At 36.6% G+C, this 25,193-nt stretch overlaps 1 protein-coding gene and 1 long non-coding RNA gene across 7 annotated transcripts in view; one reads left to right on the top strand and one right to left on the bottom strand.

Annotated features, from left to right (window-relative positions):
* LOC132909768 (EGFR adapter protein-like) overlaps nucleotides 1-25,193 on the top strand; it is a 288,420-nt gene that overhangs the window by 217,335 nt on the left and 45,892 nt on the right. The window contains exon 1 of one of the 6 annotated variants that reach the window (XM_060964812.1): nucleotides 21,645-22,160. The exons of the other annotated variants lie outside the window; for them this stretch is intronic. Within the exon in view, the coding sequence (XP_060820795.1) occupies nucleotides 21,936-22,160 (225 nt within the window). The 5' untranslated portion in view covers nucleotides 21,645-21,935. Of the gene's footprint in view, nucleotides 1-21,644; nucleotides 22,161-25,193 lie in introns of those variants that run through there. 6 annotated transcript variants of the gene reach the window in all.
* On the bottom strand, nucleotides 19,760-20,901 carry LOC132909823 (uncharacterized). The gene is made up of 2 exons (XR_009658617.1): nucleotides 20,773-20,901; nucleotides 19,760-19,970 (listed from the first exon to the last, which is right to left on the bottom strand). It is a non-coding gene; the product is annotated as an uncharacterized LOC132909823 (long non-coding RNA).

The following is a 25,193-nucleotide window of genomic DNA, read 5'->3' on the forward strand; positions in this document are numbered from 1 at the left end:
TTTGTTCAAGTTGAATAACTTTTACTCTGCTTTCTTCATTAATGTTCCGGTAAGGAAAAGCTTCCTAAAAACCTCGTGATTGCATAAAGATACTTGTTAAAGTTTAAATAATCGAGTCTGCTGAAATAATAAAAAACAATAGTGTTATAAGAGAACAAAGATCATGTTCCTTAAATAATGTTTTAATTACTAAAATGAAATTATTTAACTTGATTTTTCAATTGCAACAATTCAAATTAATTTCTTAGAAATATTATCATTTCTCTCTTGCACAATTCGTAATCTGCACTTCCATCTCATCTTTCTCTACTAGGAACAAATAGGACGTTTGTTGAAAAAAATCAATTAACTAAAAGTTCATCGACGACAATAAGACGTATCCAATCGTTCGATCGCAAGCAATGGGCAACTCCTGAATCCCTGTTATCGACTACGATGCCGGAAGTGTATCGAATACTGCCAGAGGACTTTGTATCCAACGCGCGTATCTCGGAGTATTTTGGGTAATTGAGCGACTAATAGATCGACGAAAGTGCCCGCTCACTAGGGATCTGGTCCGAGGTATTGTACGTGACCGATCCTCTCCGCTTCTGGCGAACAACCGCCGCAGGTTTCAGGTGGAAACTAGAACTTCTGTCGTCGTTTAAAGCTGAAGCGCCGTTTATCTCATTCTCCGCTCCTCCAAGCTTCTCTTTTCCGTGTAAAACATTGAATCTGGCTTTATTTCAACCTGTAGTAGATAGAATAAAGAAACTACACTTAAGGAATATATTTTTTCCTGTTCTGCGGATGCATAGCTTCTCCTTGAAAGGCATGATCTTCCTGAATAAGGTGATGAAACATCGATGAAGATCAAATCAAGACAACAGATATCTAATAAACTTGCATGGTTGCAGTGTCACGTTCAAGCAAATTTGCAAGAAATTTTTATTACGATTAGCATTGTTGTTGAAGTAGCATTCGAATCACAGCAAAAATGATTTATAATGTACGTTCGATATACATACGTACAATGATTAGCAGTTTGAGTAGTTACATTGTACAATCGTAGCACACACACAAATGAAAGTAATATTCACGAAGGAACAAGGTACTACGATCTAAATAATAGAACGTAACTTTTTAAATCATTTAAATATCTGTTCCAAAGATTTTGAGGACAGATAGAAGAATCTTTAAAAATAGTAACACGGTCTCAACTATTTTATAGTTTACTACTCAACCTTTACGTTCTTCTCCGGAAGAGTTTCAACTTCCTTCCTCGTACCTACCTGGCGTTTTGCTCGCCTTCTTAAAATTCAAATTAATGCGGCCGCCCGCTTTTTAAAATTCCCCGTGATGCATGTGAAATATTACTTAAAATATCTCAACGCTTCGAGTCATTTTTAACACGGTAATAATAAATGATTAATCTTAATTTTCAATTATACGTGGAAGAAAGCGTTCACGGTATTAGCATAAAATTACGCTCGGCGAATGGCCGATTTTTCGAAAACTTTTGGCCACAAGGAAATATCTTTGGCCACAGGGAAACGCACCGGTACACAAACTCGTTCGCCATTATTTATCAAAGAGGAAGAGGAAACAGCGAATCATTATTCAGAGCATCGCTGTTTAATTACACACGGTGGTTGATTTGATCTCCTGACGATCTCCTGGCAAAAAAAAAAAAGAAAAATTCGTGTACACAGGATGGAAGGGTCAACGGCAATTCAGCAGTGCACAATACGTGTACAGCGAACAGCCAGCTACGAAATTTACGCATAATATAGGCCCTAGCTAGCAGGTATCATGAACGCGCGATGAATTATGTATACTAACTTGAATAATATAATTCAAATAACCGGCATCGGTATATTGAAATTAGTAGCTACAGGTATTCCTCAATCGGTATTAACCAATGATTATTAATTTTGTTTTTGCTTGTACTCGTTCAAATTATTACTTTATAATGACCTGCTTTGAAGGTGTGCATTAAAAGAAATATTTTAATTGAAGTACATTGTAATAGAGATTTAATACATGTTGCATACTGTTCCAATATTTGAATAATATTCACGTGAGTGTAGTACTATATAATCAATTTATTTTATATAATAATGTCAATTTACTATTTCAATATATTACATATTTGGTCTAGAAAATTAGGCGAATTCACGTAGATATAGTTGATAAATTTTCAAAAGCGATTTTCTTTGATACAAAGCCTTCAATGATATTTTGTTCTCGATATCGAATTACGCGAAACCATAAATCTAGTTTACTTCGTTTGTACTACGAATTTATATTTCTGGTATCTATTAATGCAAATTATTTCTATAGATTTTCATTTTTATTTTTATTTTTATGGAATAATGTTTCAAGTCTTAATATATTCTTTACAAGTGGGAGAAAAAGATTTTACTCTCTTTAATGAGCTAAGAATTCATCGGTTACATTTAATATATCGTGCAATATGTATATCTACAAATGTATGAACATAAACCCACTACCGAAGTTCCTTTCCTGGTATAAACAATGCGATCTCGTCAAATGCCATGAAATTTGACGATACCGCAGAGATTCATCGCTGCAATTAATGACAGCTCAATATTGAAATTCCACGAAACCACAGAATGCTTATCATCAGCAATGTCCCAGCAGCCTCAGGATCGTGGATCCCCTAATTTCAATTTTGTGGAGTTCAGCTATAGCGAGAGCAGAACTTTGCAGTATTTAGGACGGAATTTTGGGAATTTAAGTATCTTTTACTGTTAATATTTACGATCAATAATCTATGATAAAAATTCTACAGAAATAATCAACGTTTCTGTATGATATATTTATCTTGTTCGTCCTGTACAAAAAATATATCATTATATATATATATAGTGTTTATAATATTATATATATTTTCTTTTAATTAATTGTGTCATTTGATGAATTAAAACATAGGAAGATACAAAAATTTGATGCACAGTAAAAATAAATGCCAATATCAGGTGTATATGTGCAATGCCTATGTAATACAAGAATAAAATTATTGAGATAAAAAAAAGTGATAATAGTTGCATTAGCGGCAATTGATTTATCGTAATTAGGCTGTCAGAGATAGGAAAATACAAACATTAAAGAAGAGATATATTTATTACTAAATTATAAAAAAAAATAGAATGAAAATGAAACGGCGAAAGCACCATTAATTTTGTCATTATTTCAAACGTACGATGTATAAAAATATAAAACGAACATAACAGTTTCAAATCGAAATTGAACATAACGAAAACATAATTCAAAATCATGTGTCTCGTGCAGTAATTTTCTCCTCATTGCTTCGAGAGACGCGTCAAGCCATAGAATTAATTGGGGATAAAATTGAGCAATTTACATGTTGTGCAGCTGCTAAACGTTCAGAAAGCATACTTTCGTTGGCTTGCAAAGTGAACCGCGAGCATACGTATGCATACTACATAGATACATATGTATATGCACCCATTGACTTCTCATGTGTATCAATTATTCAGTTGAGTGTCTCCTTGAATAATTCATCGACGTTTTAGTTATAAGTTCAGCTGAAGTGGTGTTTGCAACCCGTTTACCTTCGTATACAGTATACAGTCGCATTTCGAACCCTATGTCACGTTCCGGGAAAAAGAAATTCCTGTTCACCTGCTCTTTCATTATTGTCGATACACGTATCTATATGTCGAGCATCTGTATTTGTGTACTGGCCGATAGGAATTCTGCGTAAACGACATCAGCAGAATAAATTTACTGTGTACATTACATAGAAACCTTGACCATTGATATTTAATTATCGCATTTCTTTAAAAAATGTATATATTTACCAAGATATCAACAAGCATACGATATAATGTTCTTTGTTGTTTATTTACTTTGTTTTTAATAAAATTTTATATTTTTAATATATAATATACCATATTTAATATTATATATATTTATATTTATAATATAATACATAAGATAGTATTATTTATTTGTATGGTTAATTCATTTTATTCTCATTTGAAAAATATTTCCTTATATGTAATTTTATATGAATTTTATAAAACATTATTCAACAAAATTTGTATTTTCTAAATTTTTGTAAAGAACTATCATTTCAGATTGTATTCTAAAAACCCTACTACTTACTTTTATCATTTTCATATCTATGTAAAGTGTAACACGTCCAAAAATTATATTATTCTTGTTTGTTTTATCTTATGAAAGTGATTTTATCATCTCGTCCTACTACTTCCTTATCACGTTTGCAATTAAGTGTGCTTACCTCGTATCATTTTGTGTAGTATTTACCATCATTATTTCTCTACATGTAGTAGAATCTGTGCAAGTTGCAAACATTTTCTGCTAGATCTTGAAACAAATCTTACTATATTCAGACAAACCTACGTGTTTCTACAAATTAAGATGAACCGTATCGTACAATATAATTTTGGAGAAAAACCAAACTCGAAGTTGTATCACAGAAAATGCATATTCTTTTCTATAATTCTTTCTAATGCAGTGGCTACAAAAACGATTTGCACAGACTTGCACTTATTATAACATTTACATATCAAATTTTATATCATTTAGCAGTAGTTTCATATTGCTGTAAACAATTTGATGTGGTTGAAAAGAAAATATAGAACCCAACGAAAAGATAACTTGATTCTCCCAAAAAACGAAGCCTTCATCGCATTTTTGTTCTGTTCGATTTTCGTCATACTTCAGTGGAAAACAAGAGTATATGCAAATACTAGACCGCGGATATTTATGCAAATTCATATTTCTATAAACACGACTAAAAAGGTGGAGTCCACGCGGAAAACTATTTCACGAAATAAATGTCCTAACAAACACTGTAATCTAAATATTTCATCCTTTTTTCCATATTACATGCAATCTGTACATTTTCGCACCTTCAGCCGTGATCCATAAAAACCCGTATCCTGGGGAATACTTTTCATGGCCACTGTATATTTACGAAACAAGTAAAACGATTACTACGTTATTCAATAAATACGTTCGACGAGTGTCGGTACACGTGAAGCACCAAAGACGAAACTGCATCTCCTTGAGACCATTAACGCGCAAGTATCAGATACAAGTACGTCCTTGTATGTATGCACGCGGCACACGTATATACGTATACATCTACACACGTACACGATATCTGACGCGACTCTACATTTGAAGCGAATGTCGCCGAGCTTCCGTTTCCGCGATCCTTCGATGCACCCAGCGAAAGCGTCTTCTTGTTATCTGGAAGATTCCGCTGTCTGCCTAAGGCCTCGATATTCGTTGGTAACAAAGAAGACGGGGATGGATTCTTTTTCTTCGGGGTTAGTAAGAGTGGCAGCTTGGTTGGACGAAGAACTCGAAAGACTCGGAGATAGGGGATGGTTATAGTAGACTTTGCACTTGGAACTTTACGGTTGGTCTGTGCCAAGCGTTTAGTCAATCCTAATGGCACTCTTCGGATTAAAGTTGAAACACCTTCCGGTGAATTAAGAAGAACGTGGTCGTTCGTGAGACTCGCGAGTGGCAAGCAATAGCGCGTATAAGAGCAACGCCTCTTCTCGCGGGTTTCTGGGAAACGACAGACGTCGGCGACGAATTAATCGAAAGATCTTAGCACCGGATTCGAGGGTGTCTCGACGCTTGGCACGAGCTCGCCAATTTGCGCTCTCGCTTCAACCGCCTTTCAACGATCCTTCCCAAACGATAACGTTCCGCTGCATAGATTACTGGCTAGATACTGTTATTGTTAACGATACCCGATACCATTTTCGCCTCTATTAGCTACTACATCGCTAGTTAATAGAGAATGCTCATGGAATACGTTCGCCGGTGTAATTGGAATGCATCGCGAGTGCTCTCCTATTGTGTGGATTATTGGAATCGCTGAAGGGAGAAAGAAAATCGACAAAGGAGAAGATAGCAGGTTCGATTGTTAAAATGCTTTACTGAAATTACCTGGCTGCTTGCTAACATGAGCACACGTGAATTACAGCTAGAGAGATACTTCGCTTCAGACACGTGCATTTTTTAATCGATTCTTTCCTATGGTTTAAGTTCAATGTTAATCTTTTAACAGTGCTGGAAAATTTAATTACGTCTTAAATATCATTGTACATGTCGTACGTATCGTCAGCTTAAATATCATATATCTTTTGCATGTAGGAAATCTTGAGAATAAAGGTGCATTCTAAATTCGTTGCTATTTTATCGCGCTATGAAAGAGGGTTGATATTTCGAACATGGTTTGAATCGCGTATGTAGCGCAATATTTAAAAATGAATCGTTTCATAATGTATAAGCTACAAGTGCGTTGCTTATCACACGCGAGAAAACAAACTTGAATATTTTTTTATTTGTTTCGGCACGTAACGCTGCGTGATATTCAGTGATATTTTAATTCCTTTACAAGGACGCCAACAGGGTAAAGCTGCCTTGCAGGAAAATACATAACATGTCACCGTCTTAACAAGTTCAGGGAATAAAGCCCAGTCGTTGCGTGTGGTCAGGATCGAGCACCGTATTTTACTTTTTACGATTAAAAATTATTATGATTAACATCGGGGTACAAGAGCAACTTGAGATTTCGTTCTTAACATGCTTCCCACAGCGTGATTTGCGAGGCTGTTATGATAAGAAGAAAAAAATATGAGTTCCTGTCAGAAATACCTAACTGTACATTGAAAAAGCTGTACGCGCGTGTCATATGTAGCCGACGTTTTGTACACCGGTGAATTTGTTTTGACGTGCTTTTGCTTCAATCGAGAAATTTTCTTATTAACTTATCATACGTTTAATATTTCCTTTTGGAAGGAAATGTGAACGAGATCCTTTTGCCGAAAGATATTTTCCAACGCACGCGCATATATTTCAATCTTAATCAACCCGTTAGTGCGAGGAATTTATGTTTGCTGATCGTATTTACTGGAATTCTTTACGAGTGGAATATATAAATAACAAAGATTTATATTAAAATTCCTGCAGGAATTATTTAAGCAACAAATTCGATAGTATAAACCTGTAGATCGCTGTTTCAAATGAATTGTATTTAATTAATTGTATTTGAAAATAATGTACCAATATTCATACAGGTACACGACAACTGAACGATTATTTAAAATATTAGATTATCCGAAAAGTGTCTTTCTTGTACAGACACGTCTTTTACAACGATGCATCTTTATACAAACATGAAACCTAATCTGTCCAACGTTGTGATCTTTATCTTGATAAAACAAAATGGATCATACTTAATTCGATAAAATAATATAAAACGGAAAATGTGCATCCATTATTTCCTTATAAAACGAAAGAAACTTTTCGGACGACCTAATAGCAGTAAAAATGTAAAGTGTATAAATTGTACGTAATAAATGATTATTTAAAATAAACCATACATAAATCGTATATAATATTATAGGCACCACCTTAAGAGAAATGTGAAGTGTAACATAATTAATTAATGATTTTTCAAAAATCCGTAGATGTATTAAGAATTGTTCAAGATTCGAATAAAAAAGTCTTTCGTTTATTCTCTGTAGCCTATCGCATGCTTCATGAAACACCATCAAAGACGCAATAAGTAAGTTGGTCTGCTTAATACGAACTAATAATTACTTTTCTCCTTACCTTCTGTAAAATTTCGATCGTTCCATCCAAGGCTAACTCTCCCAAGTATCGTCGGCGTTCAGCTGAAACGTAGAATTAAATTTTTCCGCGAACTTGAAAACGAGTTTCGGATCTCATTTCCGAAGCGAATTCCACGTTCGATGAACACTTTGCGCGTTCACTTCATCCGTGGCACAATGCGTCCTGGCTGATCTAAGGATGTTATTCGACCTCCGGATACGACCAGAACAATCAGTTTCACCAATCGTCTTCCTCCTTCCTCGTCCGATCCTCCGCTGCCATTGCTGCTGCTGCTGCTGCTGCTGCTCCGTGTCGCTGTTCCTCTAACAAAAGAGAAAAAAAGGAAATAAGACAGCGCGTGCAAAGAGAAACGATCAAGATGGCGAAGAAGGAAGAACGTAACGATGGAATTCAAGGTATTTTCTTGTCATTCCGAAACGACCACGCGGCCCATTGAACTCTTTATTTACTCGGCAGCCTTCGAGAGAGGAAGTCTCTCGAGCGAGACGTGAAGTGGACCGTCTTCGGTACTGATCGCTCGGAACCACTCTGACAACTCTTATCGCGGACACACTGACGACCACACTCTCGCTCGTAGCTTCACGATCGTTCCGGAATTCTCTCCAAACATCAGCTAAATGTTGCCACCGGACTGTCTTAATTAACGCTTTATAGCTGTTAATAAATTACCTTACCTATTCGTTTAATCTTTCCCCCTTTTTTTCTTTTTCAAATCATCGAGGAATTCGAGCGGAGCGCGTAGCGTCATCCACGTCTAAAGACATTAAAGAAAATTTAGTAATCGTTATGTCCAGGATACGTCCGGGACGCTGTTCGTATTCGTTGCTACGATTGAATGTTCTGTTATTTATTAGGAAGTATCGGTGAACAGTGCAGGTTCGTAGCGGATGCTTCAAGTTACGCGATGCGCAACGATATGCGTAAATGAATATTGAAACAGGAAACGTCGATAGCGTTCGTTCGTTGTAAATTTCAAGATATTTCCCCTACATAATTTTACGGAAGCTTTTAGTATATTTTATTGTATATTTTTCTACCGCGTCTGCGGATACAATAAATTTGTTATAAGTCGCACGCTGATAGGTTTTGAGACAGGAATGTATTTTCCTATATTTTTGGCATTTGTAAAGTGAGATATTTCCGCAACATTGAAACATGCAAGCACGTGTTTCCAGCGTATATTCTCTATTTATTATTTTCTTTGTTATTATTTATCGTTAAAAGTAACAACTTCGTGAAATTGTTTAAATTGCTACTTTGGTGACTTTAAATAAATTACAGCAATGAACAAGAATAATTAATTTTTTTATGTATTTTCAATTTATATATTTATATCGTTTTTAAACTACAACAACTTTCTTATAAAAATAGTTCACCTTTCCGTTGAAAATTTAATTCATCGAATAATCGTGCATAAAACATAACGGAACATATGGAGAATTATAGCCGGAGTATACTGCGATTTTTTTAAATCTTTCTTCATAATATCCTGATATGTTTCACATCTGATATTACATTATATCCAAGTGGGTATTTCTTTTTATAACGACGAGCATAAGAATAATTTGCATGTATGATACATGACCTATAATCTCTTGCATAGGTATCATTCGTATGATCTCCTTGACGGGGAAAAAAAATATCCACTCTCCGGAATGGTTTAACATTATATAATTTCAAATTGTTGCAAATAGATATGAAAAAACTTATTTGCAGCCTGCAACCGTATAACCATAAAGCATAACTTTGTTTTATACATGCTCATTTTAAAATTGAACGTTACGTTGCCACGTCGAGACGAAACGCTTGCTAAATCTTCATTAAATGCTGAATCAGTGTCCCTCCCGTCGCTTCATCTTTCTTTAATCTTTTATGAAGAGACTGAAATAGCTGAGGTTTTTATTTCGTTTTCGTGTACGGTAGCTGATACGATTTCTCATGCGTTCACTCGGAGCACGTCCTGTGCTAACAGTCGTCTCGCTGGATTGTTTCTTCATTTTTCACCACGAAGCAAGGAATGTTCGATGTACAGGGCAACTGGTAAAAATAATTCCGGGCCTGTCAGTCAGGCAGTTTTAAACTGCAGGCTATAATTACATTCGTTACGAGGGCAAAGCCTGAGAGGAAAATGGAATTGTATTTTTAAAAACCGGATAAACACGTAAAAAATAATAAAAATATTTAATTATTAAATGATAAGATGTAAAACGATTTTCGAAAATATAAGATACGCTACAGGTACGAATAATCAATGTAGAAAATTATTTCTCCTTGGGAATGGCAATACGAGTATTTTACTTCGAATTATAAAAATGACACGGTCTTTTTATTTTTCATTCGCAACTTTCTCAGACTCTGCCTCGTATATTGCTTCTGTATATATTTCTATGTTTTCTGAGAACTTTTCCTATTGTATACATAGCTTTATTGTCTACGAAATATTTCTCTATTGCAAGCGCTAATAATCCGACGGCTCGGTTTCTTCCAACGAGAAATAGTTAATAATAAGAATCGACAGAAATGTTCATTAGTAAAGCGTAAAGAATTAAAAGGAAGAGGATTGAATGCAGAGAAATTCAGATTAATGAAAAGCGGGATGAATATAGGATAGCGTTCTATCGCTGTGAAAGAATCTACAACTAGATTGAAAACACAGAGTATTGAGTGATCCTAGAACTACCATTTTATAGAAATATTATTTTAAACCGCACGAAGATTATGAATAACGAATGCTCTGAATTCGAGGAACTTCATTATCCTTCTGGCTGAAAAAAAGCAGATTTGTTAGAAAATTGAAAAAAAGGACCAAGAGAATACAAGGGTTCGTCGTCTAGAATTAAACTCTTTTTGATCATGCTCCCGTATTATCCACAATTACGTAAAATGTCTTCCAGGTCTTCCTCGGCCCAGTGTTTTGTCGCTTCTTATTTTCTACGTAATTACTTGAGATCTCGTTTCAAGTACGAGTGCGTTGCCAACTCCGTTGCCCCTTCTATCGCTCCCTTTTCGAACAACGATGTCATTATTCTTCATCGCACCCAGTTTCTTCCGGTAAATGATCCTTTATAACGAAGAAGAGTTCTAACCTTGTTGCGTTCCAACCAGAGAAAGGAACAAAAAAAAAAAAAAAAGGAAAAAAAGAAATGCAAGGAAACTTTCTTCCACGTATTGAAAGTCTTCCGCATTGCACGATAAAAGGTAATATTGTGGTTTTTGTGGTTTAGCCCGATGTCAAAAGCGCGACTGCTGATAACGGTGTAATCTCAACTAAGCTCTCATAACGATCGCTTGGCAATGGCCATGATGTCCAATGCCAGCTTCGTGCACCTGCAGTAATGGCAGTTACTTTTCATAGGCAGTTGTATCCGCGGCGAATAGTCGCGTGCGAAAGTTGAATAAAAAACCACCTGTTCCATTCCTTTGGTCGCTTACTATCATTTCCTTTCCAAGATATTACCACAACGTCTAGGATAGCGAACAATATTTACCGGAGATGTAAATCATCGTGGAATACTTGCGAAGTTTAAGTTCACGTTATTTGCAAACCACAAAAGAAGAAGGAAATCATCGTTAACGGAGAATATTACAGCTTTTTCACAAAATTATTTCTTATTACTATTCGTATTTATTATTATTTCTGTTGTACATGGTGATTTTTATGTAAAATATTTAACAACGTGAAATATTATATCTTATCTTACGTAATATTAAATAATACATAATCTTATATAATTTTATATAAAGATATGTATTTTTCTAAAGGAACACGCTGAATTTCCGAAATTGGATAAAATAATTATTATTTAGAAAATTTATTGTCTAAAAAAGATGCAAAAGAATATATTTTTCCATTATCTAATATACTCCTGTTCTTATAAAATTACATAGGATGAAGAAATTAGGAACACGCTGAATTTCTGAAATTGGATAAAACAATTATTATTCAGAAAATTTATTATCTAAAAAAGTTGCAAAAGAATATATTTTTCCATTATCTAATATACTCCTGTTCTTATAAAATTACATAGGATGAAGAAATTAGGAACACGCTGAATTTCCGAAATTGGATAAAATAATTATTATTCAGAAAATTTATTGTCTAAAAAAGATGCAAAAGAATATATTTTTCCATTATCTAATATACTCCTGTTCTTATAAAATTACATAAGATGAAGAAATTAGGAACACGCTGAATTTCCGAAATTGGATAAAATAATTATTATTCAGAACATTTATTGTCTAAAAAAGATGTAAAAGAATATATTTTTCCATTATCTAATATACTCCTGTTCTTATAAAATTACATAGGATGAAGAAATTAGGAACACGCTGAATTTCCGAAATTGGATAAAACAGTTATTATTCAGAACATTTATTGTCTAAAAAAGTTGCAAAAGAATATATTTTTCCATTATCTAATATACTCCTGTTCTTATAAAATTACATAGGATGAAGAAATTAGGAACACGCTGAATTTCCGAAATTGGATAAAACAGTTATTATTCAGAACATTTATTGTCTAAAAAAGTTGCAAAAGAATATATTTTTCCATTATCTAATATACTCCTGTTCTTATAAAATTACATAGGATGAAGAAATTTTATTTATTTGGCACAACAATGACAATGCACTATCGTTCGACGATCAAAGTTTCCAATCTGTACTTTGGTATTCAACCACCTGAATTTCCTTTATCGTGAGCGTATTCTACATTCGTGGCAATAGAACCACGGTTCTATCGGTTGAAGAAAAAATTCTATACCAGCGACGATAAGTTACGCATTCAAAGAAGGTACGACACATCGGTGACGGTAGTATGTGGTAGTTATAGCAAGAACGCCATAAAATGTAACTTGTACCTGGCCGACAGTGAGCATCGATAGAAAACCAGGTTAATCTTGATATTTTCACGAAAAAATAGATCTCATTATACGAAACGTGCAAGAATTGTATGTATATCTTCACAAACTAAATTTATATAAATTTAATCACATTACAAGACTTCGGATATTCATAGAATTTCATATTTCTGAGAACATGACTGAAGAAATAGAATATAAGAGTAGGGATGTGTTTCATTTAACAAATATTATAAGGAATATTTTACTTTGAGCATTCTTTACATTTTTATATATCATATTTACTCGGTACTGCGATTAAGAAATTAAATGGAACAACGTGATAAATTTTCTTGGTTTATCCACGAAAATACCGAAACTGACATTATTGAAAAATTTATCTATTTCTTATGTTTCATTAATAGTAATAGCAATTTTTATCTTGAAACTTTCTTAAGATGACATAAAAATGTAAGGACACAGTAAAGTATTCATCAATGTATGAACGTACGAAACTTTGTAGCTTCCTTACCAAAAAATGAATTGCTTAATTGATCTAATTTTCATAGAGTTCTGGTGGGAAGCATATATTAAAAACAAATATTGTAGTAAAATATATTTATTCCTGTTGTCTATAATGTACTATTAAGAAACTTATTTTCAAGAAATTTCTCTTATCCATAATGTATAAGCATACATATTTCATCGTAAGAACCTGATACGCTTTTGATTTTAGTAAAAGATAAAAATAAAGGAAGAATCCGGTTCTGTCCAGGCTGATGGTTAGTCATATGAAGGAAAGTTACGCTTAAAATCGAAACTACGCAACATCCTTAATAAAGTATTGAAATTTCATTTTCTAACTGTTTTATATTTTATGCTCTATTCTATTGAAAATTATTTAAATACTTTATTCCCTTAATCTCCCATATCCTTGTGCAGTAATCGATACAGATTCAAATAATTTGTATAAAAAATAAGATATGGAAGAAGCTTGCCTTGCTATGAATGTAAGAAACTATCAAAACGCGGGCATATGATATACTTCACATATTGTTTAGCTATAAGAATATGCTCCTGTAATCAGACAATTTATATCATTTACTATTTCATCGAAAAATGTCAATGTTATTATTAATCGTTTTAAGTAAGTACATACGTGGATAAATTGTAATACTAAAAGTTAGAAAGCATAATGACGTAACTCGCGAGATAAGCTGAGAGTAATTGTGCAACAGACTACCGTACTGTACGCCAATAAATTGTTCGTTTCAAAAGTACACGGTATCTTAATTAACTCATGCATATATTCTGCAATGCTACTGGGGAAAAAGTTAAATGTTATTGAAAAGTAAGTATTTAAATATTATTCGATTCCTAAAGTAAATTATTTTCAAGCTAAAATATCTATTATTATAGAAGAGCATAAAATTGATTAAAAAGTTGAATGGTAGAAAACATAAATTTGTAATACTTTTTATTAAGAAAGAAACGTGCAACATCGTTTTCTTAAATAAATTCCTTAGCCAACGTAACCCCTCTAATTAATTATGGATATTTTTAATTTCATGGGAACTTTCTCTGTAAATTCTCTATTACGATATATACGGTAACTATATCCATGTATGTATACTTGATGAAAGGAAACTTATGATACAGCATTTGGTTTTAAGATATCGTCTTGTGTGCAAGTGATATTTCAATGGTTGCGTTTAAGCGCGATCAATGCTACAACATTGGTAAGACTTGACTAATGAAGGTACATGTTCGTTTCGTAATCACGAACTACAGATATAAATGTTTGATGTTGATATGATCTGTCGGTTCGAAACTTTCCTTTCAACATATCTATATTTCACTTTCCTATAGAAATCGAAGTACAAATAAATGTAACGCGGTTTGTGAAATGTTTTATAAATATTATTTCTCAAGTAAACTTACATTACACAGACTGTTACGAAGTAACGATTGGATACTTTTAATTGGACAAAGAGAAACAATGATGGCACAAAGAAACGATTAAGCTCTCTTCAATCTCGAAACGATAGATAGAAGGTTTTAATTAAGGAGGGCAGTGTGGCAATTGTAGAGTTAAAGCGAAGGTTTCAGTGGAGCATTTACTAGAATTTATGTCTGGAAAAACGAGAAAAAATGGATAGCGCAGGTAGCTTCTTGGTGCGACGATATCAGCCAGCGGGTACGTACTCCAATACTGGCCACTGTTGCCTTGGAATGAGGTTGACCTTGGCATTCTCGTACAGATAATAGTGGTACCTAGTTGGTGGCTGCGTACGCTCCCCTCTTTTCGATGTCGTACCCTCATTTCACTTCTTGCTACCTCACCCCGTAGCTACATCAGCGCCTACCGAGAAATGGAATAAATCGAACGACCACGGACTCGCTTTGGCTTTCTATTCGTGACGATCATGACGAGTTTTCCTGGTGAGACCGTGGCTGCACGCGATCCACCCAGTACGCAACGCATTTGTTGAAAGAGACAGAAGATTTGATCGACGATGAACGATTCTCGCGGACGGTAAGAAGCTCCTACGGTCGACTGTCCTGTCACGAACAACGCTTCAACGAATGACTAACAGCCGACTTTAATTTTCTTATTCCGTCTGCGATATCAGCTTCTCGCCAACGCGACGCGACTCTCGTGGAAAATATGAAGGATTGAGACGCGAAGTCGTTGAACGCGCCACTCTACACTTGACCGCCGAAGGAGCATAAATTTTACAACCAATAGTAATGAATTCGAAACGGTGTTCGTTCTACCAATTTTTAGTAAAGCTATTTGCGTACACCTCCGTTCATACAACACGGACGAACAAGAGACAGTCTGACAAACCACTAGGAAACTTCGTTAAACTTCATTTGGAATCTTTGGCTAAATTAAAAGACGCATATAGTCAACATTGTATATAATAGTCTGCTACCTATGGGGAAGACTTTAGATCTCGAGATTCGAGTTGAGAGAGTCGAGGTTCGGCTGTGTGCTATTAGCTTTAAAAATAATTGGACGTCAAACAGGAATATCACGGCCTAATCGCAAGCTCGGAGGTGGTTAAACATGCTGATACCGTTCAAACAGGCTCGCTAAACAGAGATTGAAGGGAGAGCTTGAAAGCACAGGTTGATAAGGCATCCCGGCTGTTGAGACCGTTAGAAGGAACAGACCAGAGCGCCGCGCCGCGACGCGGCTTGCAGGACGCGAGTCGCGTGGAGGCGTGCGACTATGTAAGGTATGCAGCCTCGGGTCTTTCTGTAGCTTTTTATTAGCCCTGCTTGACCCTCTCCTCCGTCGATTACGACGAAGAAAACGAACACGCCGCCGATGCCCGTAACAAAAAGTAACATCCTTATCTTTTGTCGCGAATTCAACCTTCGACACCAGCTCGAAGATTTGCCGAAATTGCACGTGAGATTGTTTCGTCGATACAACAGATATATGATATATACGTGGGAAGTAAATTCTGCAAGATCTATGACCATGCATTGCCAAGCTCTTACGCAGCAACCGAGTTAAACGCGCTGAGTTACACAAGATTTATATACACTGCATGTAACATTTGTATCGTGTTCGTTTAGACGACAGAATAAACAATTTGCGTTACGTATGAAAGGTTTGGTCGTATTAAATATCGAGCACAAAATTGAATGGAAATTGAATGCAATTTATATGATATTCGAGGAATAGCGGATTGTAAACTATAAATACATTTTACAACTTCACTCGAGACACTTGATCTTTTGGTACGTTATTCAGACAGTATATGTATATTTAAATAATTAAAATACATACAGCATGTTTTATACATATACCTACAACATTCTAGAATTGAACAAATATTTACATTTCGTTAGAACGATTTGTCAATATACGTAAGTTGCACGCTTCGACAGGTTTCAGGATTTCACGAATCTCGTAACTTTTCTTACGTCAGTAATACACATATATCTTTCTGACGAGAGTAAATTTTCCAGTCACACCGTATGACGATGCTACAAATTTGTACAACGCATTGCCTATCGGTGTAACATTTCTAACCTGTTCGCTACGTGTCGAGAAGAGCGGCGGTAGACAGTAATTTTCGTTGGTCGTAATAAAATTCAGCGAGAAGACAGGAAATCGTTGACGATTTCTCGTTGGGAACTTCGTTGAATCTTAACGCGTGATCTGCATAAACGATCGCGCGGAATATTATCCTCGAACCTCCTTCCAGTCCACGGCCGAAGAAAGGGTATCGAGTGATTTATTCCGGCGTTAGGAGCGCGCCTTAAGGTTTCGTGAAATTCACGCCGAGCACGACGACCGAGTGGAATCTCTTGTACATTAAATTAGCCAGGGTTGACGATTAACTCAAGATCATTTACGAGCTCTGGCTACCGGCGAGCCGTACTACCTTTACTACCTCGTATCCGTCCACCCCGTTTTCCGCGGTAACTGCAGTAATTGAATTTGAGAGCAGCTCCCGTATTCCTAACTCGACTTTCTGTTTATACCAAAAAAAAAAAAGAACTTGATAGCTCGTCCAACGAAATTCCGGACCTCACGAATCTTAAAAATATATGATTACACGACATTTTCCCTTGCGTCTCGATTATTTAATGTTCTGTAATTGAAAACTGTTTGCAATTCATATCGCGAAGGTTTACTTTGTTAACAGAATGTTACATCGTTTACAGAAGAATACCATCTACATTTTTATTATCTACTTTATTACTGACCAGGTGATCGACTTGCTTGCGTAAGTTCGTAGAAATTACACGTTACGACGTAATATTTGAATTTTCAATTATCCTCCTTTACTTGTTATTACTTTGAATTTTGTAGATTGATCACCATGCAACTGTTGTTAATTTTCATGGCCGGATGGTGTATCATAGTTCTTAAACCAGTATCCTATGTAAATCGAGAAAGAATTATCCGACTTGCATATAGTAACTCGAAGAAGCACGTATTTAACGCTTTTTCTTCCCGAAAGCATCGATACTCGTAAATCCGCGATTACACGACATTTTCCCATTTATCTCGATAACCGAAAAGTTCTGTGTAATTTATAGGCTACTTTCTTATGTATGCGGCTTATCTCTTGTTACACGCATCTATCTTTTTATCTTCGTCGAAACTCCACGCCTTGTGAATAATGGTGTTATTACGAAGACATCGGTAAAAGTGTTCCAATAAAACTTATCTCGACACAATAAGCTATTTTCTACCTAATGCTAATGGTCCTATAATTTGTGTAAACTCTAAGAAACCTACATTTGTATACGTAGCCAGGATTTATAATCTTATAAAATTAGACAATTTTCATGACATTTATTTTAGGAATACCAGCTAATTCAATAAATATAAATTTCAGTATCTATCGATTATTTCTTAGATTTTTATCTCATTTACTTGATGTAATATATGTACGTATGTTTACAGAAAGCTGTATACGATACGTTCTTATAATTCTCACAACAATCTCTTTTTTACATTTTTAATATTTAATGTCAACGAAACTACAAGATTATTAGGAGACAGCTTGCGAAAGGTTTCTTTCCATCGTTCATTTATTTGTAATTTCTCTATCGCGGAAGAAACTACAATATTTAACGTTGATGAAATATTTAACTTTACCAGATAATATAGTTTGCACGGATGAAATTTTACAATTTCCACATTGTAAGAAAATTATCAGTTGCAACATCTTGAGTGTCTATGTCCAAATAAATTTTTTAATAACTTTTTTCTTTAAAAAAACCACTATCTCAAGAATACACGACGTTACATTACATTGTAACAAAAATTTGTTAACATTAATGTAGTAAATTATAACAATTATATATTAAGCTTCACAATTTTTTAACCTAAATATCATCGAAGGAATGAAATAGAGAAGTTCGATAAATCTGCTCAAGATCTGAATGTATTTCGTAAAATCGTTTATATTCTGCGTAGAACCGAATGACAACAAATAGAATAATGTATTTTTATTATACTGATACATCGAAAATTAATAAGATTATTATTATACTATTGAATATATGAATTCTTCATAGCTCAGCGTTTTTCCAAAATGTTCTGATAATTTCCTAATAATTTCTTAGATTTTGTTTAAGTTTCTATGAGTGTCCCAATACTTATAAGTAATTAGGAGCAGGGATGTACATATAACCAATATATGTACATACATGGACTAGTATTCATACTTATTAACAAATTCGTGAACATATAGAAACCAATATTTTATCGTATTTAGCACTGTAAACATTTACAGGTTTTCTGCTGATTTTCCCGAAGCAGAGACGTCGAACTATCTCAAAAACGCGCGACTGCATTACATTGCGTTTACGCGTGTGTATAAAATATAAATAGCTTTAGAAAGTTCAATCGCGGGAAAATACGTTCGTTTACAGTGCACCTCCATAACGGTTGGAGTGCCCATTGAAGAGTGGGCGCATCAATAAAAGAAGCTCCCACATCTACCATACGTTTAATACATTCAATTTCTCGACTCATGACTGCATTCACAAAGTCAATTATAAAATAGCGCTAAACATGATATCGGCTACTTTCTCTGTGTACCTATGGAATCCATCGATCTAACGGTACTCACGCTGCCTGCGACGATCGCGACAATTGACCCGCGTGGATTCTTCCGAATTGCCACGGCTCGAGAAAGAATGCTCGGTTTAACGATGGCCGATTTCACGATCGGGAAGATCGACTTGGCCGGCACCTCCTTTCGGAACGAGGTTTGCGAAGCAAAGAAAAAGGCAAAAAATGCACGAAAAGATGGAACGCGCGGGACCTTACCCTTGTTTGCGAACCGCGCGTCGATCGATCCTCGATCGATGACGTCGCGGATGTCGTGCACGAAGTGGAAGGTATCAAGAGTAACGTCCGTGGTCCGACACGAGTCCACGATCGTGTGCCGGCAGGAGGTCAAAGAACGCGAATCGCAAACTCATGCGATCGGCGCGTTGCGGCCTCTCTCGAGAACGGCTCTGGCTGTGCGAAAGCAGGACAAGGAGAGCGGCCAGATGCAAAGGCTGACAAGGAAGAGGATAGCTGGTATTCGCCAGCTGCCGTTGAACGTGTTCAATGCCGCAGTTGGAGCAAGAAAGCGGTCGGAGAGAAGAGGTCGGTCGGTCGGTCGCTCTGCTGCTCGGTTCCGTAGTCTGGTGGGGATAGAGCCGTGTGGGCCGCCTGGTGCTACTCCTGCTTCGTGTTCTTCTTTCGACTTCAGTCTCTCTCTATACGTACCGGGAGGTATTGCCATTGCTGGGCCGGCTAGCATGCTCTAGGCAGCTCGTCTCGCTCGAGAGGAGCACCACCTGGATTGGCCTCTGTCAGGTAGGACCGAAACTGCGACGTCCACCAGGGGAAGGGGGCACGAAAATTCACCGGCATCTCTTCTCCAGCCCTTCCAGTTGACAGTAGAGAGAAGGCACGCGAAGCCTTCTGCCGGCTCGTGAATCGCTCTAGAAAACAGACGTTTTCTAGATTAACCGAATCAACGTGCTCCATTCAAGCTACTCTCTTTTTCTCTTTCTCTCTCTATCTCTCTCTGTGTTTATCTCTCTCTTTCTCTCTCTCTCTCTCTCTCTTCCCATACCAATCATTACTCATGTACCCGATTTTCCCTTAAAAACTAGTATTGTTCGGTTCTTGGTGTTTAGGAGTTTCAGTGAAATCGTCGTGCTGTAACGAGTATACCTCGCTTCCGAAGGTTGTGCCAGAGAACGGAATGTCGTCACGCTAAAGATCGTCTTTCTACTCGTAAATCTAACTCCGTTCGTATTGCCACGTTCGTATAACGGAGTCGTATCCGGCAGTGCTTGCTCAGTGCAAAGAGAGAAAACGTGTAAAACTAGTAGGGAACTCGAGCTTGCTAGTTGTCTCTACGTTTGGATCAATCGATTCAGGGATGAAGCGAAACGACACGCGGGTATCCCGCGAATATTACTATATGCAACAGTGCAACAGGTAGCATTATCAACGGTAAAGTTCGAGCAAGGTAATCGGGCCAATTGGAAAATTTAGGTCAGAACGATATCTCTAGTCGATTGATTGGCTTTCGTGTCCGTTAGCCATAAGGATAAAAACAGAAGAGAAAAATAGAAGAGTGAAGAGTGCACGAGAAAAAGACGCAAAGTTAACGTGCTAGTGGTAGATGCAAGTATGGTTGACAGTCGACGAGGACGAAGCGAAAGGCAGTTTCGAACTCGTTAACCGGTTTCCACGGATCGGCATGCAGAACGACACTCGGTGAAGACTACATACGCCACGAAGTGGAGCCCTGGATGTTCCGTGCGTGTCCCACGCGTAAAGCGATCGGACCGGTCTACCGGATCAGAGACGGATGATCACCTGCCAACGATAGTATACCTTACAGCGGTACAAGGTGGTACTGGATAATTTTCGAAGACCGTACCAGAGAAGCATGGATACCGCGAAACGCTTTTATTGTCCCGATGAATCGGTGCAATATTTATAGTCGTAGTCGACGATCTACAGAAACGTTTCGCTCCGCTTACGGACACGTAGAGGCGATGTTTATGCGACGACTTTAAAATAGAAGAGCAACATACCATGGACGAGATTATTGTTTCAGCGAGTCGAAAACGAGCAACGAGAAGCTAAGAAGACATCGACACCGGAAAGAAACACACGTGTCAATCATTGAAACGTGCCTTCCTCATAGTTCTGTGAAGTATTTTTATTTGTGCGTGATCCAGATTCCTCAGACGATTTTCCCGGATGCATAAAGTGATCGAGACGCATCAGTTGGTTTTCTCAAGTGCTCGGAAGAACGTCGTATTCAGGCAACACCATGGTACTATTATCTTTACGCGTTTTATCATAGGCGGAGACGGAGTGAATTCCTCGAAAAGTGTGCCTGTTCGCTGATAAGTGAATGAAGGTTTCACTGGGTAGTGCTGAATGCTGTACAGCCGGTATGCCGGTAGTATGCGAATTAGAAAGTGTGCTAGGTGGTGCCGTGGACAAGTGAGTGCTAGTTAAATCGACAGCTTGTTCCGAAGAAAATTCGCGTCTCGAATTGATGTTGGGTCCGATTGACGCTTGTTCAAAGAGTGACCTTCGATCGGTAAGCCACAGATGAAGTATGAAACATCAAGTCATTCGACCGTTTATACTTTCTAATAACGTTCCACCGGCGATATTACTCGTCGAACGAAATGGTAAATTTATTATGAGTACGGTGCGTCATGACGGAGAACCCACGTGTGATTTGCGCGTAATTACTCGTTCGTGTGATGTGTTCGGTTCGTACGGTGAACGGAAAGACAAATATATATTTGTCGAGTGATTAGACAAGTGTGTTGATTTTATTAACCGAAAAAATTGCCAAAATTTGGCAAAGGCCGCAAACCGTGCGCTTCGAATCGTGTTGGAGGACGAAGAAGTGCAACGGTCGCCGTGGCATGAGGAGGTTCACACGCAGGCGCAAAATCCTGGCCGCATTCTCTGCGATTATGGGACGCCTTGGTAAAGGCTCGCAGAGCACAACGAGGCCCATCTTCAGGGTACAGTATCGCAAACTAGTAGACGAGTACTCGCAGCAACAGGAACAGCTGAAGTTTATGCCAGCATTACCTGACTACATGTCGTACTGCTGTTGCCGATGTGGTCATACTCAAAAACTAAAAGTAAGTTCTTTTACGTGCATATTCACCTATCATATTTACGTATGCACTAGGATCTGAAATTATCTTGCGCTCCATCATCACTTCCATTGATATTTCGTATCATACAGAAAAAAATAGTCGCCGAGTAGAAGCAGATTAATCGTTTCGGTACGAATTGGTTTTATACCACGCATTCACCTCGACGAAGTATTTGAACCGACAAATTATGCGTTCGTGACCTAAATGTATTTTCGATCTCTTTAGAAAGATCGTGGGTAGGTAATGCAAAAGTTACCAAAGCGTAACACGAATGACGCAAGTATTAATTACGATATAAATTTATTAAATTACCAAAAATATTCAATTTTTCAGTTGCAAAGAAATTTCAATTGTGATACACATTTTTGTTCGAAGAAAATGACTGTAGACTTCGTTGAACGTACATAAACCACAAAATTGTTTCTGACATAATACGTACGTACATACAATGACTCAGGGAAATAACTTAACTTACGACAGAAAACTTTCTTACGAATACGCATACTGTCCGATTTTTATGAATATATTGTGAATTTTTTTGAAGTTTCATTAACATTGTAATGGAGCACGTGATTATTTTGATAAAATTTGATACCAATCTGAAAATTTGTACAGTATTTACATGTTATTTGTTGCAAATGTGCAATTAGACGTATAACGTAGGCTAAAGATAGTCCCGCTACAAATATTATAGTTTATTAACGTAATAAATATTCTGATGATCTCTGCAAAATGTATACTTGCGGTAAATATCTTATGATTTCCACGCACATTTTCAGATTCGTTTCAAATTCGACCAATATAATCATACTCGTGTCTCGTTACAGCGCTAAAGAAATCTTAAAAAGCTTCGTACAATACACATAATATATCCATAAAAATTCCCTGAAATATTCAGAATATTTTCCTGAACCACTGTGTTCATAATCCGAGAGAATGCACCTTTCTTATCATATAGGTCATACAAATCCGATAATTATATCACAAATATGTACTTTTAAAATTACACGACTCAAACAAGTTCTTCCAGAAGAGCGAAAAACTATTTGGTAACCCACGAAACACGTTTCACACTAAACACCTAATATTGGCTAAAAGAACAGACTCTAGAGAACGCTAACCAAATATTATTTTTCTGATTTTCTATTCTTCATCTTAGACTCTCTCTTCCACATTTTGACATTCTCCTGAGACAAAACAGAATTATCCCCAGCCGTGACACTTTTGAAACGCGTTACTGCGATATATATAGAGGCAGTCTATTATTTGCTGCAATTTAAACGCAATTAACGTGATAGTAAGGTGAAGGGAATAAGATCATCTGCGTGACATTCGATCTCAGCGAGACATTCGATAGTATCGTTTCCAACTATTCTTCGTAAGGAGCGGAAAGAGCAGGTAGGACCTGCACGCAAGTCAACTTTCACGCGAGTCAACGAAGATTGCGTCATTAAAATGATCCCAAGGTACTGGCGCGCGACGCGGTGCGGTGCGGTGCGGTGCGACGCGTCGTCCGGCTTATCTTTTATCTTCCTTTCTTTTCTGAACCGTTGCGCTTGCTCGGACTGCAAATCATTGAGAACATCTTACCGTATTAACCGATCGCGATTAGGTTGCAGTACCGCAACATGACCCCAAATATGCCGATGCATCTGGCAAGTAGGAATTCAAGAAACCAAGTCCCCCCATTGTTTCGCCAAATGGAGGCAAGCCGAAACCAACAACTAGTGAAAAAGTCGTGGCACTTTTGTTGTTGTTTCGTTGCCTGTAAAGACATAACTCGCAAGTTTTATTCAATGTAAAACGAGATGAAATAAATGACACGAACGAGAGCATATAACGGAGAACACTTTGCTTAGAACGAACAGGAATACTGTTATAGAACCAAAACACAAAATGAAATCTTTCACGTTTCATGCTTTTAGAATATGCTCGAGTATAATGGGAGATGAAAGCATTATTCTTACACACAGTTGTAATGTACAGTTATGGAAAGTGAAACATTTTCAGTGCTATTCAATTATATTCGAATTAGTTCAAATGTAAGTAACTGGAAATCTTAATTACATTATTTGATAACTTGTAACGAGACAAGATTCAGGAGACGGTAACATTTCATCGGGATAAAAGTATTCGTAGAGAACGTTTTTAACGAAATTTGATTCTGCATTTTTCTTCTTTCTTTCTTTTCTTTCTTTTAAATTTCTGTAAATTGCTCTTTCAACTTCTGTCTTTGTCAACTTTTGCTCGTCTATTGCTGTAAAGTTATGATATCTATGTTTGTTAGTTGATAATCTGGAAAATATTTCTTTTTCATTTCTGCAAAAAACTGATTTTCAAGATATTGGGATGAGTAATAATACGGTAAATAATATTTTCAACAATACGCATAAGTTAATACGTAATATGTAATAAAATCGTAGAAATTTTGAGGGAGGAAGGGGATATTTGTTACGATTTTACCGATATATTTTAGCTACGTTCCCATTTTTCCGATATGCGGAAAACCGATCGAAGAGGAAACAGCGTGGAATTTTACTTAAACAAAGTAAACTCACATGCAAAGATTTTCACATACGTGAAAGAAACGTAACGTTGTACATATAGTAACGACTTGCCACTTCTCATGTTGTTTTGTACCTGTTCAACTGGTTGACGTGTTAAATAGATCCACTATCCCAGTAAGTCCGAAACGAACTGGTTAAACCAAACATGGACGTAGGAAAAGGCTAGAAGAAAATCTAAAAACCATGAATCCCTTCGAAGACGTACGATCCAACGATCTAAGAAAGTCCCATGGAAAAAGTTGGAATTCTAAGATTCTGAGGAAGCCGAACGAATAAATATCTAAAGTGAAATGGGAATTTGTTACCGTGGAAAAAGGAACACTCGGAAACTGCTATCTGGTTGAAGAAATATTTCTAAAAGGGATGCATTAAAGCCACTCTGAAATGACGCACTCGATAATTTCTAACAGCGATCGGAACATTCTACGCATACCGTTAAAACTATATC

This window comes from Bombus pascuorum, chromosome 8 (genome assembly GCF_905332965.1).
Source record: "Bombus pascuorum chromosome 8, iyBomPasc1.1, whole genome shotgun sequence".
NCBI lineage: Eukaryota > Metazoa > Arthropoda > Insecta > Hymenoptera > Apidae > Bombus > Bombus pascuorum.